Source organism: Vulpes vulpes, chromosome 8 (genome assembly GCF_048418805.1).
Source record: "Vulpes vulpes isolate BD-2025 chromosome 8, VulVul3, whole genome shotgun sequence".
Taxonomy (NCBI): Eukaryota; Metazoa; Chordata; class Mammalia; order Carnivora; family Canidae; genus Vulpes; species Vulpes vulpes.
In genome coordinates, this window is record NC_132787.1 from 68,142,510 (window position 1) to 68,154,956 (window position 12,447).

At 37.4% G+C, this 12,447-nt stretch overlaps 1 protein-coding gene across 6 annotated transcripts in view; it reads left to right on the forward strand.

Moving 5' to 3' along the window:
• Window positions 1–12,447, forward strand: part of CTNNA2 (catenin alpha 2) — a 1,081,323-nt gene that overhangs the window by 840,799 nt on the left and 228,077 nt on the right. For all 6 annotated transcript variants that reach the window (XM_025994443.2, XM_072767039.1, XM_025994441.2 and 3 more), the window contains one exon: window positions 4,528–4,680. In XM_025994443.2, the coding sequence (XP_025850228.1) occupies window positions 4,528–4,680 (153 nt within the window). The remainder of the gene's footprint in view (window positions 1–4,527; window positions 4,681–12,447) is intronic.

Below are 12,447 nucleotides of genomic sequence, written 5' to 3' on the forward strand. Positions count from 1 at the left end.
TTTATAAAAAGACAATTTCTTCATAAAGAATTTTAGTTCATACAGGAAAGGGAAGATATAGTCTTGATTCTTTCAAGAGAAATAAATTGGTTCCTTGTCATCCTCTAAAGGTGACTGGCGGGATCCCTGGGTGGCGCAGCAGTTTAGCGCCTGCCTTTGGCTCAGGGCGCGATCCTGGAGACCGGGGATCGAATCCCATGTTGGGCTCCCGGTGCATGGAGCCTGCTTTTCCCTCTGCCTGTGTCTCTGCCTCTCTCTCTCTCTGTGACTATCATAAATAAATAAAAATTAAAAAAAAAATAAATAAATAAAGGTGACTGGCTAGTTTCTTTCTTCTTTCTTTCTTTCTTTCTTTCGTCATCATAAACTCATGTATTTAAATATATCTGATGGGTTTTAATCCACTGGATTTTAAAATTTTTTGTGAAGTTCAAATTGTCTAATCTTTAGCCAAGTGAGAAGCTCCTAAGTTATTTTTGCATGAGCCTAGCTGTCTTTGATAGCTTTTTGCTATCTGGCACAATAAGATATTTCAGGCCTCTTGGTGTATCTCAGCCTCAAAGTGCTAACCATTTCTCCAAGAAGCCCTGATTTGTTTTAATGGAAAACAATATTTCAAAATGTTCACTGTTATTGGGCTGGCCATTGTTTTAGGCCTTTTCATTGGACAGAACTGGGAAATTCTGTATGTGTTTAGTTTAAAATCTTGGGTTCATATTGATATTTCTTCTTCAGATCTAGGATTATAGGGTTTTTCCTAAACCTCTTCTTTATTTTTTTCTTCTCTTTTCTACACCAGTACTCATTAACAAGGATAAGAGATAAATTCTCATGACTAACCATTTACTTTATTCTACCTTTGAACACAATAATGTAGGAACAATAATATTCATACTACTACTATAATTAAAATTACACATAACAGTTACAATATTTTTATATAACCTCTTCCCTTTTTCTTCTCATTTTTACAGTGTTATACTATGTCTTCATTACCAGATCATATAAGATAATCTCTCTCATTCAACCATCATATATTCTTAGTTCTACAAACAAGTATATATCTAATGTTCACTGTGTTTCATGTTGATGTTTTCGGAGTAATTTTGTTTGTTAAATCTCCTTCTCTAACAGATTCCCTGACAAAGTTACAATGGAACAATATTTTCTGAGTTCTTATTTGTTGATCAAATTTTGTCTTTCCCTTATATTTTTCAAAGTCAGTTTTGCTGGCTATAAAATTCTTAGCTCACATTTTCTTTCCTTGAGTATCTTAAATTATAGTATTTCATGTTCTTCTGGTATAAAGCTTTGCTATTTAAAAATCTGATGATCATCTATTTTTCTTTCCTTTATAAGTCATGTGTTCTATTTGCCTAAACACACAAGGATTTCCTCCTCTGTTTATTTTTTAGAATCCAGTTATTTTGCCTGACAATATACATCAGTCTTCTTAGGTACATGGTATGTCCTTCCAGAATGTAGTTAATGTGTCTATGAAAGTTGTCATGAGTTATAATTTTTAGTATTTGTTCTGTCTTCTTATCTTGGTTTTCTTCTTCAGATACCTCTGGTACCCATATATTAAATTTTTCTTTATCTATCTTCAATATTTGTCACTTTATCTCAAATTTTTAAAAATATTTTTTAAATTTCTTTTTTATTTTATTTATTTTAAAGATTTATTTATTTGAGAGAGAGAGCAGGGAAGGACAGAGACAGAGGGAGAGAGAAACTCAAGCAGACTCTATGCTGAGCATGGAGCCTGATGTGGAGCTTGATCTCACAACCTAGAGATCACAACCTGAGCCCATAACCTCAGCTGAAACCAAGAGTCTGATGCCTAACTGACAGTTAGAAGGTGGCCCTCTTTTGGATTTTAAAATGTTTTCCTTCTTTTCTCTTTCCACTTCTCCTAAGGCATTGCTATTGTGTTTATTCATTCCTTAGTCTTTTTTCTTTTTCTTTTTTTAAAGGACTTTTATTTTATTTATAACTCTTTCATAAGCTTCATGATCTAGGGGTACCTGGGTGGCTCAGTTGGTTAAGTGTCTGACTTTGGCTCGGGTCATGATCTAGGGGTCCTGGGATCCAGCCCTGGATGGGGCTTCCCGCTCTGTGGAGAGTCGGCTTGTCCCTCTTCCTCTGCCCCTCCTCACCGACTCGTGCTCTCTCTCTCTCTCTCTCTCTCTCAGTCTCATATGAATAAATGCAATATTTTTTTAAAGTTTCAAGACCTCATTCTGTAATCTTTCCTTTTTTCTAACTTACATCTTTTCTCATATTATCATTTTTTACTGTATTTTTATTTATTTGAGATAGTTTACAGTTTTAATCTGAGGTATATGTATATGTTTCTGGCATACTTTCAGTGTGTGTAAGGGTGGTATTATATTCCTTATTCTTCTTTTTCTTGTAAAAACTTTATGCGAGTTTTGACCTTGATAATTTTAAGTTGCTCAGTTTTATATGAATTAACTCTCCTTGAAGGTTTAGAAAGAGGCTTGATGCACTCAGCTATTCTAACTTCACAGAGTTCTCACATCTGTTATTTTTGTATGTTGTTAAGAAATATGGTGGACTTGATTGCTGAGATAGCCTGGCTCTCTGCTCATCTTCCCCACTTCATCAGGGCCTTCTTTTTCTTTTACCTCTATTATCTCTGTCAAGTTCAATTTTGATTATACTCTCAATAGTTTCTCCTTCATGTGGGACTCTATCCTGGAAGAGAGCCATAGCAGATCAGTTTCAAGTATTCACTTCACTGTTCCCTCAGACCGTCTTACCATTGGCTCTGCCACTTGTTACCTTATAATTGCAGACAAGTTATTTAACGTTTCTCAGTCTCATTTTCTTCATTTGAAAAACTAGTATAACAATTGTACCTATTTTATGGTGGTGTTTTGAAGATTAAATGATATTATATGTAAAGATATTAATTGAGTAGCTGGTACATTGTGTGTATCTGGATTATATGAGCTCACCAATAGCCAACATCATTCCTGAGCTGTAATTTATATAGTTTTTTTTTAAGATTTATTATTTATTTATTTGTTTATGATAGAGAGAGAGAGAGAGGCAGAGACACAGGAGGAAGGAAAAACAGGCTCCATGTCGGGAGCCCAATGTGGGACTCGATCCCGGGACTCCAGGATCGCGACCTGGGCCAAAGGCAGGTGCCAAACTGCTGAGCCACCCAGGGATCCCCCCTGAGCTATAGTTTAAAACATGCTACCAAATAAGTAGCTGATTATATTAACATTGCATAAGCTTTATCTATTTTATATGGTGAAATATCAAGCTCAATTCAGAGGTAAACCAAACTAAGTTATATATATACATATATATATACCTTATTGTAATTAACACAAAAAGGAACTGATTTTTTCAAAGTTCTCCTTCTTCTAATGATAAATATATATGTATCACCTTCCTGAAAGTTGTGCCTGAATACTCCTGAATAATTATACTTGTTTGGAAAATATACACATTGTTTGCCATCTTCTCTTGCATTTATTTGAGTGTTTTCTCCCTGTCCTGACAATTATGAGCAAAGCAGCACTGACGTGTTTTTCTAGATATAGTTTCATTTTTTTTCATGCAGCTTCCCTGCTTCCCATTTTAACAATGTGGAAATGGTGTGTAATTAAGCATTGTTAGATATTTGGGTATGTTTATTTTTACTTACCTTGAAGAGTAATTCTAGGTACTTCTTACTGGCTCACTGCAACTGTATCATCATAGCACTTGGAGGTTGTGAGAAGTTTCATGTTTCTACCTCCAGCAAATTCGAACAATGGATGTAGAAAGGGCAGACTACTGCAAAAAGGTGAAGTTTTAGGGGTGGCTTCAAGGCCTATCTCTTCATCTAAAGCTCTCCCCACTTGCTAGTTGATACTTAGATTTCTCCTTTTTTCTAACAAGCCTTGAACTGAGCCCTGTGTCCTTGAGCTGTATCATGATCCAAAACTTCCTAAATGGAGACATTTAAACCAATGAAGGAGGAAAATAGACATTAGATAGGAGAGGGCCTATAATGTATTAAGCTAAAGGCCATATATGTAACTTTCAAATTGATATATTATACAGTTAATTGAAAACCATCTATCAGTTATCTCTCTGTTTCACCTTTTTTTTTACCTAAAGGCTTTTATTTATGAATGAGAGACATAGAGAGAGAGAGAGAGGCAGAGACACAGGCAGAGGGAGAGGCAGGCTCCATGCAGGGAGCCTGACGTGGGACTCGACCCAGGGTCTCCAGGATCAGGCCCTGGGCGGAAGGCGGCGCTAAACCGCTGAGCCACCAGGGCTGCCCTCTTTATTTTACTGTGATATGATAAACACTGGGAAAATTAATAAGAGTTGAAACATTATTTCCATGGATAATGAGAACTGGGCATAGTTTAGAAAAATGTTTTATTCTCAGGTAGTTATTTAATCCATATCACTAAATGAATAATAGACTCATAAATACACCATTCTTCTATTCCTTAATTGTGTGTGTTTTGTTTTTGTTTTTTACTGCAGCTTCGGAAAGCAGTGATGGATCACATATCTGATTCTTTCTTGGAAACCAATGTCCCTTTGCTAGTTCTCATTGAGGCTGCAAAGAGTGGGAATGAAAAGGAAGTGAAGGAATATGCCCAGGTTTTCCGTGAGCACGCCAACAAACTGGTGGAGGTAAGTCAGGAAAAGCCTGAGGAGTAGAATTTACTGTTGGGTTTAGTCTCCACATATGGCTCTTGCAGTTTCAGTAGATAGCCCTTCTTTAGCTTTCCTGAAGAAAAAAAGTCTTGGAACCTCTTTTTTTTTTTTTTTTTTTTTTACCTTCTGATGCTTCCATCCCTTGCAGAAGAGGAAGATTATTAGTATTCTCTCCTTTATCTCCCCACAATTCTAAACATGTTCTGGAAAATGATAATTTTTCTGAAAAAATAGGAGAGGCTAAGATAGGACAGGTAGAAGAGAAGCTCCAAAATGCTGAATGCCAGCTTTGATTTGAAGGAGTTGAATTAAAATTGCCAAGTGAAGGTTTAAATATTGATCCCTTTTCTTCTTCCTTATCCCCATCTCTACTCCATGCCTCTGCACCTAGATTAGCTGGCCACATTATGAACTGGTGAAAAAAATATCTCACTTTCCCCATAGAGATACTGGGATACCTGATGAAGGATCTTGGGGCAGTAGGATGAGATGAGTCCAAGTTCAGGGTCCTAAGGATATTCTATGTGTGAGATAAACCAATGGGAATTGTCTTATAAATGCAGAATTGTGTTATGTAATATTGAAAAAAATATTTATTTAAGGCAAACAAAGTAAGAGTGAAATGACAACCAGGCTGCCTATATCTAGGAGCTGAAAACCAACAGCTTGGCAAAGGTTGGATTTTGTGATGTGGGACTGAATAGAAACTTAAATATGTTAAATAATATGTGTGTGTAGATGCTAGAGGAAGAGTCTAGAAGGGGAAAAGATTCTGGCAAATTTAGGGAATAGTTCTCAGGGCCAAGCTCTGAGCACTTAAAAACAACAACGAAACTCTGGTATATCCCCACTTTAACTCAGGATAAAATGAAATTACTCAAATAACAGGCAACTTAAATGCAAGCTAAAAATAAAATAGATTTGGAGCAGGGGTAAAGTGGGAAGGGGAGAAGGAAGAAGAAAACAAATAATACTGAATGAATGCTATAAAAGTTTTGAATATTCATATGTCATAAAATAATAGTATTAACAGAGTTAGGTCATGCATTTATATAACTTCAATGTTTATAAAATAATTGCAGAACTTATAGAAAATGTTAAAGGTGTGTTGCAAGCATGGCGGGCAGAAACAGGTACATGTGTTTAAAGTTGTGTGATAAACATATCCTACTTCCAGTCTTGTCTGTGTCATTGTGTAATCCTATACGTAGACTTATTTGAGATAATACTTAAGGTTCACACTTGATGCCCTGTGTAAATGTGAGTCCAAGCAGCCCTCATATCTACTCTTTCTTCCTTCTCCTATGATAGACCCTCGACTCATTCACCATTTCCCCTCATCCTATCTGTAGGATTCACTCTAGGGGTATCCAGCCACTGTGAGTGGTCCTTAACCCTAAACTTGTAGCAGAAGCAGAAGCTCAGGTCAGTCAGAATTCCATGCTTCAGAAAATCATTGTGTTGCTTCTCTCAGTTATTCCCTTCACTACCTGTGGTCTGGTCACTGCAGCCAGCAGCATTTCGGAATGTCTCGGTGCCTAGATGAAGCAACTGAGATGTGTGATTGGCCTCTGTTGGGTTGGAGAAGACTGGAATCAAAATAATTTCTGTAGCTTATGTCCTTCAAATAAGTGCTAGATTGCTGATGCATACATGTAAAAAAAAAGCTGGAGCATGGGCTGAGAGTCACCAGTTTTCTCATTTTTAAAGTACATATATATATATAGAAGTGGGCATCTTTTCAAGCCTTTAGGTATTTGTGTCCGTAATGTGAAAAATTTTGTTAATGTGTTGATTTTATATCCTTTGACCTTGATAATTCACCTACTGATTCCAGAGTTTGTTTCCTTTTGGGTGTTCTGTGTGTACAATCATGCTGTCTGCAAAATATGACAGTTGTATTTCTTCTTTTCCAATTCTTTTACCTTGTTCTTTCCTCTCATCATTGCACTAGCAGGGACCTTCAGTAAAATATTGTGGAGATTTATATTTTTGTTACTTCTAGACCTCCATGAGAACATTTTGATGTTTTACCATTAATTCTATTGTTCGTTCTAGACTTCTCACAGATTTTTTTGTTTGCTTAATTTAGTTCTCTCTTATTACGCATATGCTTAAAGTATAGAATTGTATCAAACAAGTTTTCTGCACATATTGAGACAATTACGTTTTTTGTTTCCTTTAATCTCCTTCAGGAGTATTGGTATCTAAATTATGCTTTCCCTCAAAAAATTAGTAGAAAATTATTCCTTCTACTTATTTTTGGAAGCGAATGAGTAAGACTGTCATTACTTATTGTTATTTCTTTTTGATATTTGGAGGAATTCACTCATACAGCAACCTGAGCCTGGGTGTTTGCTTGAGGAAAGGTTTACATTGCAGGTTCAACTATTTTACTAAACACAAGAAATTTTCTATTTCTTTTTGAGTCAGCTTTCATAAGTTGTATTCTAGGAATTGTTATTTTTACTTAATTTCCTAATTATTTGACATAAAATTATCCATAATATTCTCCTTTTAAAAATAATCTGTAGCTGCATTATTATTTCTTTTAACTTCTTATACTGCTAATTGGTATCTTCTCTCTTTTTTCTTGATTACTTTTGTAAGAGGTTTATCAATTTAATATTTTCTTTAAGGTTTGCAATTTTTCTTTGTTTTCTATTTTAACTATGCTGTTATTTTTTTATTTTTCGGCTTTCTTCTGATATATCTTACTGTTTTTCTAGCTTTCTAAAATAAATAATCACATTATTGATTTTTAGCCTTTCTTATTTTAATAATATATGCATTTAAGGCTTAATTTTTCCCTAAGCTATGCTTTTATCTGGTTATTTTCTATTGACCTAGTTTTCAGCTCACTCATCCTGCTTCCATCTGTGTCCAATGTGTTTGAAACTGATCTATTGGATTCAATTGTTTTTTAAAATTTCTATTCAATTTTTAAAATTGATTCCAGTTCTCTAGCAGCAAATTCATTATTTGGTCCTCTCTTTTAAAGAGATATGTTAGGGGTCCCTTTCCATCTTGCCCCCACAACTGGGCAAGCAAGTAAGAAAACTGACCTTTCTTTTGATGTCAGTAGGGAAGTTTGAACCATTCAAACCCTAGCTCCCACATGGAGGTCTCAACCCGAGTCCACCTCCCTAACATGATAAAAACCAAAACCATTTATTCTTCTTTGGGCTGACACTACTATAAACTAGCTTAGGTGCCTGCTTAGGTGCCTGCTTAGGTGCCTGCTCTGCTCTTCCTCAAAAGTCCCTTTTTGTGACTAATAAACCTTCTCATACCCTATTCATAGGTGTGCTGCATCCTCAGTCTCAAAATGCAAGACATTTTTTGTTTGTGGCTGGGGAAGAGCTCTCTCTGTGAGGCAACCACAAAACAGAAACAAAATTGACCAAAATATTAGGATTCTTTGACTTGGACTTTAAAAATAACTATAATTAACATATCTCTTTAAAGATTGATTGATTGATTGATTTAAGAGAGGTGAAGGGAGAGAGCAGGTGCATACAAACAGGAGGGAGGAGCAGAGGAAGAAGCAGCAGCAGACTCCCTGCTGAGCAGGGAGCCAGATGTGGGGCTCAATCTCAGGACCTTGAGATCATGAGCCAAATGCAGACACTTAACTGGAAAGGGAGAAGACTGGGTCCTAAAAGCTGTCAGCAAACATTCAATATGAAGTAAGAATCTTCATTTGGGTTGACCCCTGATGTTTGAGCGATGACTGGAATGTGCCATGTTTCATTTAATTGAATTTTGTTGTTGTTGTTTGTTTTTTAAAAGATTTTATTTATCTGTTCACAAAAGATATTCATGTAGAGAGAGGCAGAGACATAGGCAGAGGGAGAAGCAGGCTGCCTGCGGGGAGCCTGATGTGGGACTCAATACCAGGACCCCAGGATCACGACCTGAGCCAAAGGCAGATGCTCAACCACTGAGCCACCTAGGTGTCCCTCATTTAATTAAATTTGAATTTGAATTTAAGTGAGCTATTATGGAGCTCTGTGAGGCTTCCAAAATGGAGATAGACTTTATTGTGGCATCTGTAATAAGCTTGATTTTTATCTTGATTATGGATTTTTTTAAATCAGCTGATTTTTTTATTAAATGGCCAACATTTGTATGGGAAAATATAAAGGGTCTGTGTTGTAGTCTGGGCTGCTATAAGAAAATACTACAGAATGGGTGGTTTTTCAGCAACAGAAATTTATTTCTCACAGTTCTGGAGGTTGAGAGGTCTAAGATCAAGGGACAGAAAAGGGTGCATTCTGTTAAAGGCCCTCTTCCTGGTTCATAGCCAGTGACTTCTCACTGTGTCCTTATGTAGTGGAAGGCATAAGGGATCTCTGTGGAGTCTCTCTTGTAAGAACATTGATCCCATTCATAAGGGCACCATCCTTATGACCTTAGAGCCTCCAAGGCTCCACCTCCTAGTACCTTTATATTGGATATTAGGATTTCAGCATATGAATTTTGGAGGACAGACACCAATGTTCGGACTATAGAGTCTGGATAGTGTTTTCTCTTATAGTGTTTTCTCTTTCCAGAAAGGATTTACTTTTTTCTAAAGGACAGCAGATGTTGTGATGAGCACCAGTGTGGTTTTTTTTTTTTTAATTTAATTTTATTTATTTATGATAGGCACACAGTGAGAGAGAGAGAGGCAGAGACATAGGCAGAGGGAGAAGCAGGCTCCATGCACCGGGAGCCTGACGTGGGATTCGATCCCGTGTCTCCAGGATCGCGCCCTGGGCCAAAGGCAGGCGCCAAACCGCTGCGCCACCCAGGGATCCTGAGCACCAGTGTTACATGGAAGTGTTGAATCACTAAGTTATACACCTGAAACTAATATTATACTGTATGTTAACTAAAGGGAATTTAAATAAAAATTTAATAAAGGGGGGCAGCCGAGAGATAGCTCATTTCAACCCAATGACTGAAGTGACTTGAGGCTAGTTTGTAGTCTTTGTCAGATGTAGTCTACCTTTCTTTTACCCTAGTCCTATGAATAGTCTTCTAGGGGTACAACCAGAGGACGGGATGTGTTACCAATTATCTCACCTTATTTATAAAACAGTTTCTCCAGTTTTTGTTTTCCCATCATCATGATATGGTTGAAAACTTTGTTTTGCTTTTTGGATGCTTTTAATTTGATTCTTTATTTTTGGGGGGGGGGGAGGGGGCAGACAGTGGGGGAGGGGCAAAGAGAGAATCTTAAGCAGGCTTCATGCCCAGCACAGAGCCCAATGTGGGCCTCTGTCTCACAACTCTCAGATCATGACCTGAGCCAAAATCAAGAGTTGGACACCTAACCAACTGAACTGCCCAGGTACCCCTAATTTGCTTCTTGACTGTTGGTACATGTAACTTAATAGAAAAGACCTTAATAAAAAACCAAACAAACAAACAAAAAACCTGTGATCAAATGCCAGTCTTTGAACTCCTCGTTCTCCATGAGACCTTTGGCTCCTTGGCTGTCCTGGACTCCAATTTTTGCCTCTCCAGCTCTATGAGATTGCTGGAAACTCTAAATAATTCTCTTTTTTCTCAGCAGTTACCTTCCATCGGCTGTCTCAGTTTCTCTTTCAAGACTAAGAATTAGCAAATGCTTGGGAAGGAAAGTAAAATGCACAAAGTTAGGCTCCCTTCAATGAGCATCACTTTTTGAACTAGTCTAGGTTTTGACCCTCTTGGCAGCTGTTCCATATTTTCAAGGAAATGACTTTTTCCTGCATTTCTAGTTGTGCTCAACAAGAGAATTGGTCTCTTACTGGCTACTCCTTTCAGTCTGAAAGTAGAAATCCCTGAGAGAGCTGGTTCAGACAAGTTTGTGGGGACTTTTTATTTGTTTGTTTCATTCATATTTTTAGTCAAAGATCTCTTTTTCAATGGAAATATTGAGCGTCCATACCTCAAAGAAATACACTAATCAATAAGAATAGTTCTTATGGGATTGAAATAACAATCTCAGTCCCTCCTCCACTTTCTGCAATTCCTTCACTTAGTGCCTTCTTCTGCCAAACACCACCTCACAATCCTCCCAGGGCACATTTGATCCCTGTTTGAGAACTTCTGATGGAACTTTGAGTTGCCATTAATGCAAATTATGTAAGAATTATATATCAGATAATTTTGAACGGAGAATGAATAAATGCATAAAATAATCTATGAATCAGTGGTGATAATTTTAGCTCTTCAACATTTTTTTTGTTATTGAGTTTCATTATAGTATATTCAATTTTCCATCAATTTTTGTTTGTTTTGGGATGCCTAGGTGGCTCAGTGGTTGGGCTTCTGCCTTCGGCTCAGGGTGTGATCCTGGAGTACTGGGATCGAGTTCTGCATCAGACTCCCTGTGTGGAGCCTGCTTCTCCCTCTGCCTGTGTCTCTGCCAATCTCTCTGTGTCTCTCATGAATAAATAAATAAAATTTAATTTTTTTCTCATATGTGTGTGCTATTTTCTCCCAGTTTGGTATTTGCTGTTCACAGAGATTGATGTGATAAAGTGAATAGAGGATGCCACAACCTATAATACAATATTGTCATCCTTAGAAAACCTGTAACAAGGACAATTTTAGCGCAAATAGGATATTACTAAAATATGAATCAGTAAAAAAATATCATTTGGCTTTTCATAATTTCCTTAACAAGTAAAATTGTTTGGTTTTCTTCCCCACAATGTTTCCAACATTTAATAAAGATTAGGTGAACTCACACCAGGGTTTTTTGATTAAAAGAATTTAACAGGTCTGTTTTGATTATTTGTGATCTATAATATCAGCCAATATAGGAAGTATCACCAGTAGAAATGAACTTTTTTCTTAATCTATTTTCCTTCATCTCCAGAATCCAGCTAACTCATCCCCTCTGAGATTTAGTTAAGGGCTTCAAAGCAGAGCTGACTCAGGGTGTGCTGATTTGATCAGAGGACCCCTGTTGTACCTCCTTTCCAAGGCTTTTGGAGAAATGGAATGCAAAGTATGGTAGCACAGTACCAAAGTAATGTGGCCTGAGTAGGGGTGGCAAAACAGGCATTGTTGCAAAGGAAATAAAAACTGGAAATCTGGAAAATGAGATGCAGAGTCAATATAGCTATTTTCAGAATCTCCAAACTGATTTTATCCTTTCCATTGCTTTCCTACTTAATGTGCCTCTCCTTCTCCTACTACATCTCTCCCATTAACACCAATACAGTATGTATGCAAGCTACACATGCTATTATCTGGTGGACTGCAGTGTCCTCCCAGCAGTCCTCTCTCATCTGCCTGGTCCTCCTTCAGTCCCTTCTGCAGACAGCAGCAGCCACAGTGAACTTCTAAAAATACAAATCAATCATGCAATGTCTCTTTCCTAGACCATTCAGAGACTTCCTATTGTTCTCAGGTGAAAGGCCAACTTATTAAAGGACTGTGCAAGGCTTGCATGATCTGGCCCCTTCTTTAATCTCCAGGCTAGTCTTCCTGTCCTCTCCCACTTCCCACAATGTATCAGCCTGACACAAACCATCTTTCACTTGTCAGGTGTGCCATGCTCCGCTCCACCCCAAGCCTGCGCTTGTGTTGTCTCTTTCCTGACATACTCTCCATTCTACCTCTTCCTCTCATTTCTAATCATTGTTCAGCTTTCAGCTCAAACATCATGTCCCTAAACGGGATTCGTTCCCTGTGTTTTTTGCCCTCGTGGAGCCTTATTTATTTTTGATTTGCACACATACAGCTCTATGACTGTATGAT